The sequence below is a fragment of the Poecile atricapillus genome, chromosome 23 (genome assembly GCF_030490865.1).
Source record: "Poecile atricapillus isolate bPoeAtr1 chromosome 23, bPoeAtr1.hap1, whole genome shotgun sequence".
In the NCBI taxonomy this organism is placed as follows: domain Eukaryota; kingdom Metazoa; phylum Chordata; class Aves; order Passeriformes; family Paridae; genus Poecile; species Poecile atricapillus.
In genome coordinates, this window is record NC_081271.1 from 6,935,666 (window position 1) to 6,958,082 (window position 22,417).

The 22,417-nt window shown below is 52.2% G+C and overlaps 1 protein-coding gene across 1 annotated transcript in view; it reads right to left on the reverse strand.

The window, feature by feature from the left end:
• Positions 1-22,417, reverse strand: part of PKP1 (plakophilin 1) — a 47,104-nt gene that overhangs the window by 10,576 nt on the left and 14,111 nt on the right. The window contains exons 3-9 of the mRNA XM_058855870.1: positions 17,251-17,666; positions 8,329-8,473; positions 5,168-5,375; positions 4,328-4,505; positions 2,163-2,277; positions 904-1,059; positions 630-806 (exon numbers count right to left, since the gene is read on the reverse strand). Coding sequence (XP_058711853.1) covers positions 630-806; positions 904-1,059; positions 2,163-2,277; positions 4,328-4,505; positions 5,168-5,375; positions 8,329-8,473; positions 17,251-17,666 — 1,395 coding nt within the window. The remainder of the gene's footprint in view (positions 1-629; positions 807-903; positions 1,060-2,162; positions 2,278-4,327; positions 4,506-5,167; positions 5,376-8,328; positions 8,474-17,250; positions 17,667-22,417) is intronic.

The following is a 22,417-nucleotide window of genomic DNA, read 5'->3' on the forward strand; positions in this document are numbered from 1 at the left end:
GGGCAGTGACGTGGGCCCCGAGAGCCGCGGCTGTGACGTGTCCCCCACGGTGCCACAGCATCACCCAGCCCCTGGCACCTCCACGCTGCGTGCCCATGGGTCAGGACATATGTCACAGCTATTTTACAGGCAGCTCTGAGGTGTGGACAAGCCACAATCCACAGCACAACCCACCCTGTCATTAGAGCCACCTCCCCTTGGAGCACAGCACGGGTGGTGGCTCAGCCCTTCCTTCCCCTGCCTCTCTTCACATCTGGCCATGGGTGCACATCTGGGCTCACCCTCACTGCTGCCCTGGGGGGGGTGCCAGTGCCAGCAGCTGCTGGCAATGTGACCAACAGACTGGGGAAACTTGGGAACCCGGTGTATGGGTCTGGGACAGATCCTTGGGATGCAGATTGTAGCCCCCCATGAGACCCTGAGTTTGGAGTTAATAAACACCCCACTGGATCAAACACTATGGAGAGACTGGCTGTGCTGCCCTGAGGTTTAAGGAGGACATTTCTCTGTTTCATGGCTGAGAAGTGACCGTGATCAGTGACCTCAGAGCTCTTCCCAGCCTTCCTGACTGATTCCATGGAATTGCTGACACATTTCGGTGCACACATGAAGGGGAGGGAAGCTCTTACCAGCCCTCGGCTCGCAGTGAGGTTCTGCAGAGCTCCAGCACAAGCCTCCAGGGTGGCATCCTTCTTGCTCTGATCCATCAGGGACAGGTAGGTGCGGATGGCATCTGAGTGGTACAGCCAGCTGGGGCCTTTGGGCTTGAAATCCTCCTCGGGAAGAGGGACCCCATACTCATCATTCTGCAAAGACAACAGGGAGCTGAGATCCTGCTCTTCCCTTGCAGCCCCTGCCTGTGGCTGAACACCACATTCCCAACCCCTCTGTGGCACATCCTACCTCCATTTTGCCACTCCTGCTGTTGAAACAGCCCGTCAGAGTTTTGTCCATGTAAACACTCCGGGCCATGTGGTTGAGCTGGGTGTATTTGTTGGGAACCTCAGCATCCAGGCGGTAGGAGAGATTGTGCAGGATGCAGATGCAGTTCTCCACAGACTGAAAAATGCAAACATCACATTAGGCAGAAAACTATGGGGCAGCACCAGAGAGGACATGGACTGGGCCATAATAATAATAATAATAATATTAATCAGCTTTATATAATAATAGAATCAGCTTTTTAGCACCACAGATGCTCCTTAGCCTGGTTCAGGGAGTGAGGGATGGAAGGGAAGGAGCTGGAACAGATGTGAAGAAAGGATCTCAGTGAGCTGCTGACCCAGAGAACTTTGGGAGGCCTCACTTGCCACAGACAAGTTGGCAAACAAGAAAAGAGAATGTGAGAGTGGCTGGATCACACTATGAAATTCCAAACCTTGAAATCCCCCTCTTGCCCGAGGTGATTTCCAATGACTCTCTCTGAGTCACAGCTACAGATCAGGTGACAATTTTTATCAAGAACAGGCTTTAAGGCTCTTTTCTCTGGATGCCAGAGTGCCCAATAGGAAGAGCAAGGGAGAATTTTGGCTGGATACCCATAACCAACACTAGAACCTGTGGTTACATTTCCAAAGAGCTGTGTTTTGTGTGTGCTCCTGGAAAGGGGCTCCCTGCAAAGAAGGGTTTGCTCAATCTGGAAAGAATTCAAAATAACTTTGGTAACTTTGAGGGTTACACCCAAAAGGTGTCTGCAAACACTTTTTTGTCCAAGGCAAGTGCTGTTCACACACAGCCATCAGTCACAGTCAGGGGACTGGCAGAGAGATGCTGAACTTGGTGCCAAGCTGGGGATTATACACTTGAGTCCTGCTGGATGAGGAGATGTGGGGGGTAAAGAGCAAGAGATGGAGATGAAGATGCTGGAAGGTTCCAGGGAAGGGGAAGGTTCTGGGGAAGGGGAAGGGAAGGATCCTGGTGATTCAGGAGCTGAAGTATTTTACTGTTCCTCTGTAAAACTGTAAATTGTAAAGCCCAGCTCTACTTCAGGCCCAGAAAGCTGAGGACACACAACCCTCCAACAGATCCCACTGGGGTTTGGAAGCACAAGAGCAGCCAGAGAGTCCAGCCACCTGTGGTGCTTGTTGGAAAGGGATGCTGAGGCATTGCCAGGGCTGCAGTTGTTAAGTGTTAAGGGCTGGAAGCAGGGAAGCAGCTGGTACCTTGTCATCAGGGCGGTTGGAGGCCACACAGTTCTGGGCGTAAGTCATGACAGAGTCGATCAGGCCGGGGTAATTCCTCATGGTCTGGCGCCCCATGTCTGCAGAGCTCAGGTTCCTGAGGAAGCCACAGACAGCAGGGGAAGGAGAGAGGATGTGTTAACTCTCTTCTGCCCATGGCTGTCATTAAATTCATTTTTTTGGCAGCTTCAGCTGAACAACTGCTCCTGTTCTGGAGGCCTTTGGTGGGACTGCAGCAGTGCACAGCTCTCTTGCTGCTCTCTTTAGGACTGATTTCACCTGGAACATGTCCTGCAAGGAGCTCTGTAGAGAAGACACCCTCCTAGGGACAATCACCAGCAGGAGGTTGCCTCAGAGGCTTGGCATGTGCTACTACACAGACACTGCCTCCTGAGAGGGGTTTCCAAAGGGAAGACTGGCTAAAGTCTGACATCTGGAGTTGTGATCATCAGGAAGGTGCACAGGGTTGTAAGCACAGACCTACCTAAGGTCAGCAGCAAGGTCTGTGTGGGAAACAGGGTGGAGATGCTGGAGAACAGCAATGGCTCTGGCCAGAGGGACTGACACATCTGTGAGGTCAAAATGGCTTCCTGGACACTGGTGGCTGTCAGGACAGGGGAGCTTTTCCAGTGACAAGATATGGGTTTTGTTGTTTTGTTCTGGCTTTTTATTGTTTTTTTTTTTCCTTCCCTATTTTATTGCCTTACAGCTTGCAAATGAAAAACAAAGAGAGGTTGGCAGTGGTTGTGAGATATTCACTGCAGGCACTCCAGAACTGGATCTGATGTTCACTGTGATTTGCAGCCTCCTCATTACCATGGATTCATCTGCAATCCAGAAATGCTTGAGCAGCAATGGCTTGGGCCCAGGGCAAAGCCAGGGCTGTTCTCATCCCTGTGTTCTGATGTGGCAGGGCAGTGACTCAGAGCAGTCCTGGCTCAGCCCTTGGAGCAGGGGCTGTGAATCCAAGCCCCAGCTCCCCTCACTGTCCCTGCTCCTCAGTCCTGCTCCTCCAGGCCTCTGGAACTCCCTGGCTGACCTGCAGCTGCCAGTCTTCTTTGGGCTGTTGGGCACTGCTGCCACAGGCTGGGATCCATCTCAGGAGGCAGAGCCTACCTTCAGCTAAACTCCACGGGCTCTTTACAAGCTGTTGCCATTTTTTTCACCCCATTTTAATGGGATATTTCATGGTGTTTGTAGGCTGGGATGGCCTTAGAGCAGAGCAGCTCATACCTATCGTACCCCACACATCTCGAGCTGCAGCTGCTCGGGGGAGCTGCCTTCCAGGACAGGGAAGGAGGGAGCAGCACTCCCTATCTCCCAGACACGGTTCCCAGCCACAGAAGCCGATGGTATCAGGTCTCCAAAGGCCCTGCCATGATCAGCCTCTTGTTTCATAAGCAGCTCCAGCTCCTGCGAGCTGCATGTCTGGGAAGGGCGCGGCTGGCACTGCCTCCCTCGGGGAGAGCTTCCCTTGATGAAAGCACCTCATTATACAGGGCAGGTTTTTTGCCCCACTTGTTCCCATTGAGACAAGGAGCTCACATCCAAGTGGAGGAGGAAGGTAGGAGAAACAGCAAGTCAGGGCGAAGATCCTCTACAAAAGGGCTCTGGCTTCCCGTGAACAAAATAAATAACTCTGGGCTCAGTCTGCACCTCCTGCTTCATCTCCTGATGAAATGAGCCTGGAAAAGTCCAGGGCAATGGGACTGCTCTCTACTAAAACACTTACCAAAAGAAGTGGGAAAATGCTTGGTTTTCCCACATAGAGAATTCTGTAATTTTTTCACCTAAACCCCAAACCAGTTTGTTTTCTCTGGAAGCCTCAAAACTGGCAAAATCTGTCCAGTTTCCTGGTCTGAGCTAAACACTGCTGGGTTTCACTGATGGGTGCACAAAACAACTTCCATATTTTTTGAGAAGAGACTTAGCAATAACAAAATTATTAAAAATAGAAAGCTACTAGAAAAGTATTTTACACGTGATTTTTTTCTGCATCTTCTCCTAGTCAGGAGCACTTTCTCAAGGAGAATTTTTCATTAACACAATTGTAATGAGCATGAATTCAGCTCATTGTAAGAGGATTTAGATGGCTTCAGCTTTTGCCCACAGACACAGTTGCAGTCAGTCCCTGCCTGGTGACTCACCTCAAACACCCTGTGGCATTGAAGAACACTTCTGGGTCAATAATTTCTCGTGTCCTGTTGCAGCTGCCATCAGACCAGCCCGAGAAAGGGATGATAACACAGTCTGTCAGCACGGGCAGAGCCTCCTGTATCAGCTCTTCTTTTAGCTCATCAGTGGAGGAGAGGTTCCAGAGCAGTCCTAGGAAGGAGGTGGGACACAAACTCAAGCACAGGGTTGTGTGCATTATGTACTTTGTTTAGGTCGGGGTGATTCCAGCACCAAAATCCTTCTTCCCTTCACTCCTCTGAGCTGAGGGTGCAGAGGCTGCCCAAAACCCCAGTCCCTGTCCAACCCTATGGGAGACAGGTAGGATGGGTCCATGTGGAGGTGGGCATCTAAGCATCCTCCCTCCTTCCAAAATTGCTGTTTATTGCCATGCACTTGCAGGGGACAGCATCTCTCCAGGGATCTTGGAAAGGCTTGCACATAAAACCTGGGACACAGCTGAGGGTGACCTGCACCAAAAAACACCCATCAATTCCTCAGGCAAAGGTGAGGCACCAGTGAGGAACCCAGCCAGCCCTGCTGGGGTTGGCAGCTCCCTTGGCCATCCCTGGGAATAGCAGGGGCCAGGTGGGAATGGCAGGGTGACCATAACTGGGAGGGGGACCCGGGGCAGGTACTTCCCCAACAGGCACTAAGGAAGTGAGGAACCCTTAGAGAACATGGAAGGGCCAGGATCTCCTGTGCCTTCTGGTTTAGGTCACCCTTTGGTGCAGAAGGAGCAGGAAATCCCCGCTCTGTGCTAGGGGAGCACCAAGGCTACGGAGCCCTGGCAGAGCTGAGCAGACTCTGGGTACCTGTGAGCTGTTTCTGAATTTCAGTGTTGCCTGTCCTGCGGAGGAGGCTCACACACTCCCTGATCCCGTTCTGCCGCCGGGTTTCCATCTTGTTGGTGGGGTTCTTGAACACCAGGTTCCGGAGGGCTCCGGCTGCCGCCCGCTGCACGTTCTGGTTCTGGCTGCGGAGCAGCTCCACGAGCTTGGCAATGCCCCCCAGCCGATAGACCTGGCCAGGAGAGACATGGCACAGACACAGGACATGAGCAGGGAGAGACATGGCACAGACACAGGACATGAGCATGGAGCACTGGCACAGACACCTCCATGAGCAAGGAGCCCTGGCACAGACACCTCCATGAGCCCTGCACCAGGACAGACACAGGACATGAGCATGGAGCCCTGGCACAGACACAGGACATGAGCATGGAGCCCTGGCACAGACACCTCCATGAGCAGGGAGCCCTGGCACAGACACAGGACATGAGCAGGGAGCCCTGGCACAGACACAGGACATGAGCAGGGAGCACTGGCACAGATACAGGACATGAGCAGGGAGCCCTGGCACAGACACAGGACATGAGCAGGGAGCCCTGGCACAGACACCTCCATGAGCAGGGAGCCCTGGCACAGACACAGGACATGAGCAGGGAGCCCTGGCACAGACACCTCCATGAGCAGGGAGCCCTGGCACAGACACAGGACATGAGCAGGGAGCCCTGAGACAGACACAGGACATGAGCAGGGAGCCCTGGCACAGACACTGGACATGAGCAGGGAGCCCTGAGACAGACACAGGACATGAGCAGGGAGCCCTGGCACAGACACAGGACATGAGCATGGAGCCCTGGCACAGACACAGGACATGAGCAGGGAGCTCTGGCACAGACACAGGACATGAGCATGGAGCCCTGGCACAGACACAGGACATGAGCATGGAGCCCTGGCACAGACACAGGACATGAGCAGGGAGCCCTGGCACAGACACCTCCATGAGCAGGGAGCACTGGCACAGACACCTCCATGAGCAGGGAGCCCTGGCACAGACACAGGACATGAGCATGGAGCCCTGGCACAGACACCTCCATGAGCAGGGAGCCCTGGCACAGACACAGGACATGAGCAGGGAGCCCTGGCACAGACACCTCCATGAGCAGGGAGCCCTGAGACAGACACCTCCATGAGCAGGGAGCCCTGGCACAGACACCTCCATGAGCATGGAGCCCTGGCACAGACACCTCCATGAGCAGGGAGCCCTGGCACAGACACAGGACATGAGCAGGGAGCCCTGGCACAGACACAGGACATGAGCAGGGAGCCCTGGCACAGACACAGGACATGAGCAGGGAGCCCTGGCACAGACACAGGACATGAGCAGGGAGCCCTGGCACAGACACAGGACATGAGCCCTGCACCAGGACAGACACCTCCATGAGCCCTGCACCAGGACAGACACAGGCCATCAGCACATAGCACAGGACACTGCTGGGACAGGGACACCCAGAAGTGCTCCTGCAGTGCCAGGGGTCAGACAGTCTATCCTGGGGGAGCTGGAAAAGCAGAGCCAGGGAACCAGGGCCAGAGATGACAAGTCTAGTTCAGGCCATAGGTCATGAGCACAAAGCTCCTGGCCTGAAGGTTGGAGCCAAAAGCTTAAACTGCAGGAGTGGTTGTCTGTGAGTAATGGCCATGGACAGAGTCCTTTGCTGATGGAAATGTGCTCCTGCAAACTCCCATCCACCTCCACAGTTTGCAGCGAGGGGAAATGCTGCCCTGCCTGTGTGCCAGAGACCATCTAATGACATGCTGTGGTCATTTATCTGCATCCTGAGATCACAGGCTGGGCTCACAGGGATGGTCATGGCCAGTGTCACCACTCTCGAGGTCAGCCAGAGGCAGTGCAGGGAGCCCAGAGCTGCAGGACACCACACACAGCACAGGGAGCTCTGCAGGTGAATCCCTGCAGCTGACCTCTCCAAATGCTGGGTGTTGGTGCTGTGGGATGTGCTCTGCACTGGCCATGATCCTGCCTGGAGCCCATCCTGGCACAAACACCCCCTCGGCTGAGGTTTGCTGACAATGAACGAGCGCCTCTCGGGAGGGAAGGAAAACAAGCGTGTGCTGGGATGAGTCACAGACCTGCTCTGGCACATCCTTCTGGGAAGGATGGGACGGCCCAGTGCTCACAGAGGGTTTGCAACGGTAACAAAGGGTGTGGCTACCCCACAATGGGCCACCTGAACGTGGGCTGGGCACCTGCACTCACCCAGGCACAGCCAGTGCACAGGGACACAGCCACACCAGGCCAGCACCTCCAGCTCCTCTGCTGTGCCAGGACAGGGCTGGCATCTAACCCAGGGTGAGGATAAACTTTGGTGACATCCCTGCTGCAGCAGATCCATCCTTCAGTCTGCCTCCTTTGCTCCACAGTGGCAAAGGAATTGAGGAGTAAGAGCATCAGAAAAATAACCTGTGCTATAAGAAGGGCTTCTTTGTGGTCAAGTATCACAGAATCACTGAGGGGTTTGGGTGGGAAAGGACTTTAAAACTCATCTTGTCCCACCCCCTGCCATGGCCAGGGACATCTTCCACTATTCAAGGGTGCTCCAAGTGCCACTTCCAGGATGGGGCAGCCACTACTATGAATGTGCAAAATTATCTTTGTACATGAGCACTAATTAACCCATTGGCTTAGGTGGCTGGAACAGTCTGGAAAAGGGCTGGGAAAAAGGCTGGCAAAGGGCTGCAGGGTCACTGACCAATGCCCAGAAAAGGTCACAGTGAGACTTAAAGCAGCTTTGTCTGGCTCTGACCCTGCAGCTCTGAGATAGTGAAAGGTTGATGTGGAATTGGGTGCAGCTGCCCCCAGGAGAGCACACTGGATGGCAGCGTCCACACTGTCAAACCCCTGTGCCACAGCAGGTCGTGGTGACAACAGGAACAGTATCCTCCTCTACCCAGAAACTATTCCAGGCATTAAATCCTGACCAGCTGCTGTCGTGAGAAAGTGGGAATTAACAGCTGAAAAATCTGCTTAATTAATACCTGAGCCTGACTAATAAAACACCCTCATAAAAACCAAGGGAACCTATGGATCCTTGGCACTAAGGAAAGCCAGTCCCTTCCCTCTCTTGCAGCATGAGCCCTGGTGTGGCAGCAGAGCCCTGCAGGAGGGTGCTCACCTCTTGCTTGGCAGACTCATCCTGGAAGCAGGTGTGCTGCAGGTAGTACGCCCCCATGGCCTGGTACTTGTCATCAGAGGAGCACAGGAGCTGGATGGCCTTCTGGATGGTCATGGTGCCAGCATCAATCTCATCACCACAGATCCTGTTCCAGAGACAAACAGAACCCTGTGAGTGCTCAGCCAAGGCTGCTGTGTCAGCACTAAGAGTTACTGGGAAGGAATCAATGATAAAATCACATTGCCACACCGAGTACACAGTGCACCTCTAGTGGATTTCTCTGTCTCACAAAAAAGAGAAGGTGAAAGATGGAAAAGACACAGTGAAGAGCACTAAGGGTAATAAATTCCAGATCCAGTTTATCCACAAGCAAAGGAGACAGGAAATGAAAGCTGGATTGAGGTGGTAGATGTCTGATCATGTCCAAAGTGGAAATTTAATGAACAGAGACCCAGCTCACTGTTCCCCAAATAAAGGAATGAGTGGACAGGAGTGAAACCATCTGCCAGATCATGAGGACAAGGTAACACAGCAGGTGGTTTTCCCACAGTGTGGGATCCTTTGATGTGAGAGGTGGTAGAAGCAGAAATGTGAGAGCAGCTGATGGTCTGGGGAAGCTCAGGCAGATTCCTCAAGAAAAGGCCTGTCTGGAGTGATGGGATGGACAAATAGGCAGTTTATGAAATGCTAATGAGAGCTCTGAGACATCCTGCTCCCAGGGGATGTTCACACTGGCTGTCTCTAAGCTCTTATAAAAGCTGATCACTGTCATCATCCCTGTTAGAGGTAAAGAATGTGCCTGCAACTCCAGAGGAAGGATATGAATTCCTCTGGCTTGGGGCAGGACTGGAACCTCGGGAGAAATACAAACATCTGAAGGTTCTTCCACTTGTTTAAAAATCTGAAGGTCCTGCCTTTTTTGGCTTGTTCTTATTCAGTACCATGTTTTAACCACATCAAATTAGAAAATGGTCAAAACTTTCAGACTGATACAGGAGGTCTGAACTGCAAAGTTTGTCTGTGCTTCCAGTTATAGGAATTAATGTAATTGAAAGTTCCTGTCTCCTCTCAGCATCCTTGCAGCTGAATCCTGCAGAGGCTGCATGGGGATCTCAGTTCAAGGCAGTGGTGGCTGCATTAATTTGCAAGGTCCAGGACTGAGGAAAGTCAAATCCAAATTCCTGTTTGGTTTTACTGTCAGCAGTGATGGGACACAAATGGGAAAGGCTTCATTAGCAGTGGATGGAATCCAAAAGGGTGAGGGCTTTCCCAGGCTGTGCCTGGCTGATGATGTTCCCTGGGACTGATGGGGAGTTTTACCTGGAGATCAGGAGATCAGTCCCTGATTGAACCACATTTATTTAAACACATTTTTGCTACACAATACCAGGGAGTGACTCTGTAAAGGGACTGCTCACCTTCAGACACTGCCACAGACCAATAGAACAGTGATTTTTAGTAAGTTCTTTAAATAAACCCATGACATTTGAAGAGTTAAATTTCACCACAGGACAGCAGCACTTCCAGACATGGGATGGACTGAGTTGCTTTGACTGCGCCAAAGAAATGTGAAGAATAAAGGTCTGGAAAGGACACTTGGTCACTACCAGCAGCACTTAGAGTGAGATAAAACATTTATCCTTATGAATCCAAGGGTTCCCCTCCACACAGCACAGAGCAGGGAATAATATGCACAATTTCACACAAAAGGCATCATGAAGGACTCTGGTCTCCACTGCCCTCACTGCACAAAGTTACAGCCAGCCAGCATCACTCATTCAAGCATCTGTGGAGTCAGTGGAAAGAAATCAGTACTTCCAACACCTTGCCTTTGTGTCTTGGACATTTTTCCTAGGAAAGGAAGCCCTGCCCTCTGAAGACACCTCTGCCACTCTTGGTATGCAGGAATGAGAGGCAACAGTCTGGGGATGGACCTTAAACATTCCATATCTAAGGCTGGGTGAACCTCATTCCACTTCTATTTCTACACTGCAATAAAACATCACTTCCTCATAAGACTTTTCATCAGTTTGAACTTCTATCAAAACCTGGCACCGAGGAACTTCCATTAAACTCGCAACGTGGAGACACAAAACTGGAAAGACAAAGGAAACTAAAAATTATGGAGCCCCAGAAATCCTTGGGCTGGATCCAGGATGTGATTTGCTCTCAGGATTTTTTCATGCTCCTGGGACAATTGAGCTGAGGACTGATGGATCCTGTGCCAGAGAGGAGCTTCTCCTTTGGTTACTGGAACCTGGACTAGAGGTGTGTGAAGAGAGGTAGATTGGTAAAAATACCAGGTCAGTGGCCATGTAATCATAGTAATATATCTCTCTTGGTAATTATTGAATCATATGCTTTTTCTTATTGAATCATGTGCTTTTTCTGAGACAGAAGGATGTCCAGCTGCTTAAGGAAGGCAATTCTCTTCACATCCACTACACAGAAGTACAAACCCTCTCCAGCTGGGAAAAACTGGGCATGCAGGTGCAGTTCTGTGGGAGAAGATGGGGGAGGTTCCCTTTTCCCTGCTGTCTCCTCTGCACAAGTTCACAGCAGGTCAGGCCCAGTCACACTGCCCAGGAAGCAGCAGGGATTCCTCCTACCTGAGAACAAAACCACCCTGGCAAAATCCAGCAAAGGGGAGATTGTTCCTCAGCCAGTCAGGGATATTCCCAACCAGATCCACACTGTGGGAACAACAACCTGCACCAAGACAAACTCTTGGACTCAGCCATCTCCAGCCTGGGCAATGTGACTGGTAGGAAGAGCTCCAAAGGTTGTTCTTCCACAAGAAAGAAGCAGACTAGGAAGAGACCTCAGCTGGAAAAGATTCAATGGAGACAAAGATCAGATCCTGGAAAGAAAGGGAAACAAATACTGAAGAGGATGAGTATCAAAAAAAGGCAAATTCCCTCAGATTTCCTGAGCAGATTGGTTTGTGTTAATTCCCATCTAAGTTCCTGTCCTGCTTGTTAGGGTTACAAGTCTCAAGAGAGAAGGAAGCCAGAAAACTCTTAACAAATTCCATTGTTCATTAATAAAATCAGAGTAGAGACTCTCCAAACAGTGTTCAGCACATCCCAGCATTCTACCCCAAATAAAAACAAACCAAAGTGAAGGTGTCATTCATTATGCTCACTTCTGCTTTCACTGTGGGGCTTAGCCCTGAAGAATTAATGTTTTGATATTGATCACCTTTAATTACCCCAAAAGACAAGAGATGGATCAGAAAACACCCTTGGTACATTCCCTATTTCAATAACTCCTGTCTTCTCTCTGCAGGACTCCCAGGGGAGCTGAGGGAATGGCTGCAGGGGACACACTGTCCCTGGGCTTCAGCCACAGCACAGGGACTGCTGCAGCTCACACAGGGCCACCTCAGGGTCACCAGAGCCAAATGTGACACTGAGAAATCCCAAAGGGCTGCCCCAGTCTTTACTGCCACCTCCACAGCTGCCAGCTGAGGCATCCAACACCTGTAACTGAGCAACCCCAAGGTGCTGGGGATCCCCAGGTACCTGGAGAGACACTCGCTGCCACATGATCTCTAATGAGGTGTTCCAGTCTCCTCCTCCACTCCCAGAGAACTCCAAAGGGGAGAGCTCCACATCTCCCAACGGGGCCAAAGGTAAGTGTGGGTTTGCAGGTGGCCATTAAAGGCTCCTGATCCAGATCAGTAAACCCTCACCCCGAGAGTCTCTGCAGACACCCAGCTCCCCATTCCATCCTCCCAAAGGAGAACACCCCCAGTCCTTCTCCAGGGGTGGGATGAGTCTGGGCCCTCAGCATGTCTCCAGCTCACACATCTGGGGTTCCCTGAGATCAGCAAGAGGTTGGATCTGTTAGAGGTAACTCAGGAGCTGTCTCTGAATTCAGCCCCATTGGCCACCAGGCACCTCAGCTCACAGAGGCGTCTCCTGACGTGGTGTGACCAGCTCAGGCACTGCAGGGCCACAGACACCACTGACACCACCTTGCCCAGCCCTGGCTGTCCCATGTGGCCCCTGAAGCTCTAAGCAGAGCTAATACAATGTCAGTCCTTGGTGGACACAGTTTCTCGTACCCCAGGCTCCAGCTGGAGGGGCACAAAGACTCAGGATTTCCCAGGAGAATTAAACATCCGATTGTTTGTTACTACTTCTCATCGTTGCTCCCTGAGCAATGACCCAGCAGGATGTAGAAACTTTTATCCTGAGTGGGCAAAAATAATATCAATAACACCAACAACATAACAACATGTGATTTAGCCAAAAGCTGTTTGCTCAGGGTGCTACCTCATCACCTGAGCATGCTGCAAGTGCCACCCAGCAGGGGAAATGGCTAAAAGTGGGCACATAGGGGTGGGTGGTCTCCATCAGCTGCTGAAACCACTGGTGCTACAGCCTCCAGGGTGAAATGCTGCAGCTCTGGGGGATGTCACAAGAGATCAACAAGGAGAAGTGTTCTGTTGACAACAGGGAGTCCTGGACAACAAGAAAATTCCTCCAGTTCTACCAGGCTCCAGAAATTTTGGCAAAATATGAGTGCTGCTCATTGAGAGTGGTCTCTGGGCAGGAGCTGCTGGAACAACCCTGAACATCTGAGCCCAGGCCAGAGGTGCTGAGCTTGGAAATGTTGATCCAGAGATGACATCATGATTACCAAGGCTCAAGGCTCTGAGTGGTTAGAGAGAAGTATGTCTGGAATTCCAGAATCCCAGAATCCCTGATGTTGGAAAAGACCTCTGAGACCTTCAGGTCCACCCATGGCTGATGGTCTTGTCATCCAGCCCAGAGCACTCAGTGTCACATCCAGGTGCTCCTTGGGCACCTCCAGGGGTGGGGACTCCACCACCTCCCTGGGCAGCCTCTTCCAATGTTTAACAACCCTTTTTGTGAGGAAATTCTTCATGGAAGAAATGGAATGGACATGAGAAGGTCCCTCTCTGCTCACTGAGGCAGAATCACAACAACAGGGCTGGTGGAGGAGAATAAACTGACTTGAGTTTTCAATTGTGCTCAATCTCCTGATCTGACAAACAGTGCAGAACTCAGATTTCATCACCAGAACCAACAGCATGGGGTGAGTAAAACCCTGTGTCATGATTTAGTTTATCAGGGAATCACAGAATGGCTTTTCCTGAAAAACAGTTCAGTGTTACACTGCTCATCAGGCAGCTGGAAGAAAGGGGCTTTGGTCAGAATTGCTGCTGGAAGAGGGAGGACTCTGAGGGATATCAGTTATCAGAGGCAGTTCTGCCCTGTCTCATACAGCAAAAGCCAGTTCAATAAGTGGCAGCCATCATACGATTAAGAAGAGTTGCAGAAATTAAATAACTTTGTCACCAAATGCAGAGGGACTGCTCAGCACAGACAGTTTGGCACTTCTTGCACACTCAGAGTTTTGATACCTGTACACCACTCTTAGCACCTGAGAACACTCAGTGACCCATTTTTCCTCTCACACCATCCAGGGAGATGAGCTCCACAGCAGAGGATGCCTGAGCAGCACCACTCCTGAGCCAGTACTGACACCATCCATGGGCATGATGGAGTTTGTATCACAGACAGACCCAGTGGATCCCAGGTCCCACTGCAATCCCTCTCACAGCAATGGAAATCACCCCATGGATCACCTCAAATCATCCCATGGATCACCCCAGAAAGCATGGAAAGCATCCAGCCCTCCCCTGGGACTTGCAGGCTGTTTGCAAACCTGCAGACAAGACATGCAACACATCCTGAAACAGGAGATCTGCAGGACAAAACCTGAACACAGAATTCTCCATGTCACAAAGGCACAAACTCCACCTGGAGAATGACCTGAATGGAAGGACAGAGCCCCAAACTGGGGACTGGCAGCAGCTGTGACCCAGCTGAGCCCTGTCCCTGCATTTGGAGGTTAATGATGGGATACCTACAAGCAAAGCTCTCCTTACTCAACATCGGGGGAGCCAAGGGAAGATTGGAAATCTCCAGATGGAGAATCCTCCAGACACAACAGCCCTACACAGCAAGGAGAGCCCAGACATGTTCCTGACCCACCTCAGGAGCCCCTCCCCAACAAAAGCACACTGAGGGCAAGGCCAACAGTGCCCTGCAAGACACTTCTGAGGGCTAAGAGACATCCAAAAGAGTAATTTTTCCAGCGAGGACAAGTTCTTTGTATATCTCCAATGCTTTAAGGACAGCTGCTCTCAATCTCCTCCCCTCTGAGCACAACCCCTGCACCAGCCCAGCTCTGCAAAGCTTGGAGCAGAGCAGGGGCTGTGCCACAGCCACATCAGATTCACCCAGGGGACACAGCCCCAGCTGAGCCCACAACCTGAAGCCAACTTGGAGCCAACTTTCCACAGCAGAACCAGTTCTGCCAGATGAGCTGTGCCCCAAGCCAGGCGTGTGTAAATGGAGCCACTCCCTAACTAAGGGCAGCCAAAACTGGAGAGGATCCCTCTCACAACAGCAGCTCTCCTCTTAGAAAATGCCATCATTCTCCAAGTGACTTCTCCAAAGTCAGAACCAAGCCCCTGACTGTGGCTTTGGCCAGAACCTGCCGAATTGCTCCAAAGCTGTGTCCTCCCTAGGAGAAGGCAGCTGCAGCCCTGAGTTCAGGCATTCTGCCACTCTTCCCACTACACTTTTCTGCTCTTCAGTAAGAAATTCTCTAGAACAAGTCCCTTTCAGTTTGTGTAACATCTCTGGTTCCCATTCCAGAGGATTTACAGAGCTGCTGACAGCAGCAAGCCAAGGCCACCAGTACTCTGGGCTGGCCAAGGCTGATTTGGCACATGTCAAACATGGGGTAACTGGGCACACGGGCAGCCAAGGGTCCAGGATAACATTCTGATGGGGCAGTAACGTCTCTTGGCATCCATGCTCTGGGACACAACCTCCTCCTCAATCCCAAAGGATGTCCAGTAACCTGGGACATTCAGATGTGGAAATAGGCATGGTTTGGCTCACGCTGCTGACAGGAATTTTCTCAGTATCTCCATCATCCCTTGGGGCAATAGCTCAAGAGTTCCAGGCCTTTGGTGGGAGTTGTGACAAAGCCTGTGAGCCCTGGCAAGCAGTCTCATTCTTATCCTCCAGTGGGAAATTTCTCCTTGGGACCAGGGACCACCAGGAATGAGTTTGGGAGCTTTTAGGGTTTGTGTGACAAAATTCCCTCTCTGTCAGGGAGTTGTGAGAGCTTCTGGGCTGGTGCAGAGCAAGTCTTGCGTGATGGTGCAGCAGCCCTGGGCACTCCTGTGGAAGCTGCAGCCCCTCCTTCTCCAGCTCTCACTGCAATGTCTTGCAGTTCAAAACAAGCAAACCATGGTCTTCCAAGGCTTTGGAGACTATGGTTCATGCAGACCAAGTCTCTCCCAAGACTGGAACAGAACATGGCTGGTGTTCCAGAGCTGGAGGTAGCACAGGGCACTGGGGCAGTGTTCAGTCACCACCCAAACCAGGTGATTGTCAGTGGGAGCTCTGCTCCATTCACAGCTGCATCCTTGGGAGGGTCTGAGCTCACTGCTGTGTTTTACACTGTTGTGTTTTACACTGTTGTGCTTGTACACAACATCTAGAAGAAGGGATCTGATGCTCAAACATGATGGACCATCCTCCATCTCTATAGATTTCCTACCCTAAATGGAACTGGATGCTCTGGCTCCCCTTTCCTGATTAGTCAGATTATTCCAATTAGGATATTTATTTCAATTTATAACTCAGTTTTTTTCTGGAACCCAAATGAGACCTTTTGGGCAAATGAAGCAGGGGCTGGGTGGAGAGAAGAGAGAGAAACACCACTGCTTAGCAGGCTCTCAGCTCTGCTCTGAGTCAGACCCTCAGGGACTGACTCCTTCCCAAAGAGGATTTCTTTTGGGTAAGTTTTCTGCCGGCCTGAAGCAGCAGGACAGCCAGGAGAGACAGCCTGACTGCACACCAGAGCTTCTGCTCTTCACCTCCCCATCCTCACACACACCAGAGCTTCTGCTCTTCACCTCCCCATCCTCACACACACCAGAGCTTCTGCTCTTCACCTCCCCATCCTCACACACACCAGAGCTTCTGCTCTTCACCTCCCCATCCTCACACACCAGAGCTTCTGCTCTTCACCTCCCCATCCTCACACACACCAGAGCTTCTGCTCTTCACCTCCCCATCCTCACACACACCAGAGCTTCTGCTCTTCACCTCCCCATCCTCACACACACCAGAGCTTCTGCTCTTCACCTCCCCATCCTCACACACACCAGAGCTTCTGCTCTTCACCTCCCCATCCTCACACACACCAGAGCTTCTGCTCTTCACCTCCCCATCCTCACACACACCAGAGCTTCTGCTCTTCACCTCCTCATCCTCACACACACCAGAGCTTCTGCTCTTCACCTCCCCATCCTCACACACACACACCACAGCTTCTGCTCTTCACCTCCCCATCCTCACACACACCACAGCTTCTGCTCTTCACCTCCCCATCCTCACACACACCAGAGCTTCTGCTCTTCACCTCCCCATCCTCACACACACCAGAGCTTCTGCTCTTCACCTCCCCATCCTCACACACACCACAGCTTCTGCTCTTCACCTCCCCATCCTCACACACACCAGAGCTTCTGCTCTTCACCTCCCCATCCTCACACACACACACCAGAGCTTCTGCTCTTCACCTCCCCATCCTCACACCATTGTGGTTTAATGCCACCACAGACACTGAGGGATCGTGTTGCCCAATGTCACAGAGCAGATATCTGCAGCGAGCCAGTCCTATCAGCTCCCCTCCACAGCCCAGGAAACGAAATAAAGGCTTGAAGAGTGACTCATGTGAGCCACTTTGCTGCAGGATGCGCTGCTGAGGGCTCCCCAGCGGCTGGAAGGCAGCTCAAGGCCTGGCTGTGGCGGACAGAGCTCCCCAGCACTGCCCACACTCCCTCAGGGGCCCAGCACTTACTTGGAGCTGGACTGGGGCTGTCCATAGAGCCCGTCCTGCTTGCAGCTCATCACGGGCTGGGCATACACCACGTCGGCCTTGTTGCTGGAGGGGCAGGACAGGGCCCTCGCTGGCATTTTTTTACTGGTCCTGCTGGTTCCCTGCTGGGTGCTGCAGCTGCTGTAGATGCTCTGGCGGTTGAGGGTGGCCTTGTGCTCCCTCCCGCCGTGGGCCTTGCGCAGGGTCCCGCGGGGCGGCTCGCAGTAGAGGTCGGGCTCGCTGCGGCTGCTCTTGATGTTCTGCACGAAGCAGTAATCGCTGCCGGCGCGGGGGCTGCACGGGGCCCTGCCGTGGGCCCGGCTGGCCCAGCCCTCCATCTGGCTGTAGGAGCTGTAGCGCCGGCTCTCCGCGTCCCGCTTCAGGGTCCCGTTGTAGAGCTGCGAACAGCAAACACAGCGGGTGAGGCCTGAGCACAGCCCGGCACCGCCGGCCCACCCTGCCGGGACCTCCGGCCCACCCTGCCGGGACCTCCGGCCCACCCTGCCGGGACCGCCGGCCCACCCTGCCGGGACCTCCGGCCCACCCTGCCGGGACCTCCGGCCCACCCTGCCGGGACCTCCGGCCCACCCTGCCGGGACCTCCGGCCCACCCTGCCGGCACCGCCGGCCCACCCTGCCGGGACCTCCGGCCCACCCTGCCGGGACCTCCCCGCTCCCCTCTGGAGCTCTCTCCAGCATCTCCAGGGGAGCTTATCCAACCTGCAGCCCTCACAAAGGACACAAACCCCCCTCTGTTTATTACACTGGATATCGGGGATGCTGAGGGATCGGGATGTGGGATCCAGGAGCTTTAAAGCTGACCCTGACAATGCTTTATTCCCCACACGGGGTCTAAGCCACCCTGTAACTCCACTGCACATCTCTCACCATCATGGAGCCCCATTCTCACCTTCCAGCACTGCCTGCGTTTATTTTTAATTTCCTTATGCTCTTCTCTTCCCCTCCCATCTATTAGTTCCTTAGAAAGGGAGTAAAGGGAGTGAAAAATGAGTAAGAAGGGATTTTTGAATCAAACTCTGCCAAGAAACAAGTGGAGACAATGAATATCTGCTTATGAGTTATAAGGCGTGTAGTATCTGCTCAGATAATGGGATGCTCTGGGAACAATGGGGAATGTGCAATAAAAACTGAGATGACTAAGACAGGATGTAAAAATGAAGGGATAAAAGATGGTAAAATAAACCATCTACAATTAGCAAAACAAAAAGATGGCTTTAGCTGCCCTGCTGTCAGTTCAAAATGCCTTCACCACTTCACCAGAAGTCATCCAGATTTGCATCAAGTTTGCCACACCAGAATTGAATTCAATCTTCTTCTGCAATGTTAAATCTTTGGGATGTCAGTGCTGGCTTGTGGGAGCCTGCAGGGTTATGTCCAAATGAGACACAACTCATTCAGGTGTGTACTCCAGAAAGGAAAATAAATGAAACTGTTTTAGTGCTGTTTGCCCCATAATGCTGAGTTTGTGCTCTGCATCCCCTCAGCAATCTGGCAAGGAGATCTCCAAGACATACAGCAAACACAGATAAAAAGAACTAAGGAATAAAACTGCCTGCCCCATCCCCCTTTGATTATCCTGGGAAAGCTCATCCCTGGTCTCCTGTTGGATCAAAGTGGTTTTTTCTCATCCAGGTCTAAGCAGTGACACTTTGGGTGACGTTTTCTGCAAAGGCCACCCAAGGGTCCCTTTGGCTGGGAGAGAAAAGTCAAGACTGGCTGCTAATAATTTCCTTGGAACTGTAAAAAGCCTGTGCCTGGTGTAATAGTTCATGTCACTGAAAAAAAATCCAAATTTCCTAACCTAGAAACACTCCATGGAAGAGAAATAGGAATCTCTGCTGGCTCACCCTGAGTTCCTCAGCTCTGCCCTAACTCCATCCCAGCCCCAGCACACTCAGCATCATTCTTGCCTCCAACACTCTGCAGAATTGTCATTACGTTAATTAATTAAGCCAAATTTTTCCATTAACAAACTGATCTTCAGGAATGCAGGAAATCCTCTTGGCTGTGTCTCTGTGGAGCTGCAGAGGTAACGGCTGAAATCTCTGGAACCACCTGGGTGGGACTAAACCCTTTAATCCAGCTCTGCTGATGCCCAGATCACTTATTTGAGTCGTTTTCAGACTTTCAGATGTGCATCTGAACAGGTGAATTGCTGCAAGGGGAGAAAAGGGGAGCAGCTTCTCTCTGAGTCCCCTCCAGAGGACACAGAACAAAGCTGTGCTGAGTGGGGCAGGTTTGGAGCCTCCTGCAGAGCTCCTGGGGTTGGGAAGGACAGGTTGCAGGTGCAAAGAAGAGCCAGGGTGAGGCACATCACAATATGTGATGAGTCTTGGGGGCTCTCTGGCAGTGGGACAAGCCCTCTGCTGCCCAGGATAAAATCCAGGATGGCCATACACACACACACACACAGACACACACACACATATACACACACATACACATCACATACACACACAGACACAGACACAGACACAGACACAGACACACACACACACACACACACACACACACACAGACACATATACACACACACATATACACACACATACACATCACATACACACAGGGCTCTCTCCATCCCAGGTTTGCTTGGGACGCACACACAGCAACAGCAAAGTGACCTCCAATGAAACCATGATCTACCACATCTATCCTTCTGAGGTGATATCATCCTCATTTCAATTCATTTTCCTGGGCTCAGGAACCCTGGGGACAGTGAGGGATGGACAGGGCTGCAGTGGGATGGACAGGGTGGACTTTGTGCTCAGTGGAGCCGCTGGCAGCGGCGGCAGGACAGAGAGCAGCTTGTTAGATGTGAGCCTGGCTGGTTTTCTTTATGAGTCAGTTTAAGCTGGGATTATTCTGTAGAGCTGTCAGAAGCTTGGCAGAGCTGTGGAGCCCCTGGGCATCTGCTGAAACCGACTCAGGGAAGGCTGGAAGAGGAACTTGTTGTTTATCTAAAGCTGAGATTTGCTCTGCAGTGCACTCACTGAGGGGAGGGGGGAGTGCATCTCTGTTTACTGAGACACAATCATGGATTCTAGATTTCCTGCTGGGTTTTAGAGTGGCTGTAGCATTGTCCTCCTCCTTGGCAGCCCCGAGCTGGGTGAAGCTGTTTGCAAAGACACCTTTCTGCAACACAGGAGCCCTGGGCTGCAAGTCCGAGCAGGTCCCGGCAGGGCGGGGGAGCCTTTTGCAAACTCATGGGAAAATCGTTCCCGTGTGATGTGAAGCTCATTACCAAAGGCAGTCCATGACTTTTATTGCTGATTCTACCAGATGCTTGGCTGAGCCCATTTTAATCTCTTTCAAGTGGCACGGACCTAATTGGTATCTCAGAATTCCTTTTTGCAGCAGGAGCCTGATCCAACGGCCCCAGATCGATGAGGATTCTCCTGCCAGCTCCAGCAGACCTCAGACCTTGCCCAAGAGTCTGTGAATCCCTGAGTGGCCAGGACTGACCTGATCCCTTCCTGTTCCTGGCAAAGTGCCCTGTCTGTGCCTTGGAGCAGCTTCCCCACACTAAAAGCCAAATCCCTGTGCTGGATGCTGACCCAGCTGAGGCAGGGACCGTCACTTCCAGCACTGAAGCAAACGTGGCCAAGGGAATGGAATTCCCTGCAGCCATCAGTGAGCCCATTCAGTGAGCCAGGATGGCCAGCAAGGAAGGAGGGAAGCACTGTGTGTCAGAGATGCCATCTCTGAGGGGGAAGACGATGCTGTCACACAGTCTGTGGTTTGAAGAGCCGCCCGACAACATCTCCCAACTTATGCTGATGCCACCCTGTGTGCAGGGAGCTCTCCCTGTGCAGAAGAGCAGCAGTGAAAGGGAAGAATCAATCTGCCCTTCAGACCTCAGCAGTGCCCAGATTTCCTAATGCCATGGATTGCACCTGCCCACTTCCCATGGGTGTGTGCATGGTGTGCCATCCACACCTCTGCCCTTCAGGAGTGTGGGGAAATGCTGGGAAAGACCAGGAATTCCCCCAGAGTGGGGTGGATCCAGGAGGCAGTGATTCCCTCTACACTGCAGGATCTGGGAAGCATCTTGAAGGGCTCAGGCTGTCACTGAGGCACTTCCCATGGGAGCTGAGATGTTGTAGCAGCTTGGAAGGTGTTTGCTTCCAGCACACAGCTCCTTGGCAGCCCAGAAAATCATCCATGTCCTGGGCTCATCCCCCAGCGTGGGCTGCAGGGAGGGTGAGGATTCTCCTGTCTGCTCTGCTCTTGGGACACCTCACCTGGAACACTCTGCACAGTTCTGGTGCTCCGAACACAAGGAGGACACGGAACTGTTGGAGCAAGTCCAGAAGAAGCCACCAAGCTGATAAGGGGACTGGAGCACCTCCCCAGTGGAGACAGGCTGGGACAACTGGGAATGCTCAGCCTGAAGAAAAGAAGGTTGTCTGGAGACCTCACAGCACCTTCCAGGATCTGAAGGGGCTACAGGGAAGATAGAGAGAGACCCTTCACCAGGAATTAGAGTGACAAGACAAGGGGGAGTGGCTGCAAACTGCCAGAGGGCAGCATTAGATGGGATTTTGGGGAGAAATTCTTCCCTGAGAAGGTGGTGAAGCCCTGGCACAGGCTGCCCTGTGGCTGTCCCATCCCTGGAAGTGTCCAAGGCCAGGTTGGGCAGGGCTTGGAGCAGCCTGGGACAGTGGAAGGAGTCCCTGCCCATGGCAGGGGTGGAATGAGATGATCTTTAGGGTCCCTTCCCACCCAAACAATTTTGTGATCCTATGATCCTATGATTCTATTCCAGCCATTCCACCAGGCCCTGGCAGTCCCCTGTGGCTTTAGGATGCAGGAGGAGGCAGGTGCAGCCAGGCCATCTGATATTCTGAATTTCAGCCTGAACAATTTCAGCCTGAACTTCTCCCCACTGTGAAATGAGTCTTGTCTGTATGAGGCCAGGCTTGGAGCTGTTCATTCACAGTCAGACAGGGAGGGCAGGGAGGAAGGAAAGGCACTGGTGCTCCTGTCAGGCCCAGGGGGGAAGTGCTTCCCTTCCTGGCAGCAGCACAGATCTGCCTTTAAATTAATGACCATTTGTGGATCTCCAGTTCTCAGCCTGCAGTATATTCTAGGAATGACAAGTGGAATATCCAACACATGAGACAGGT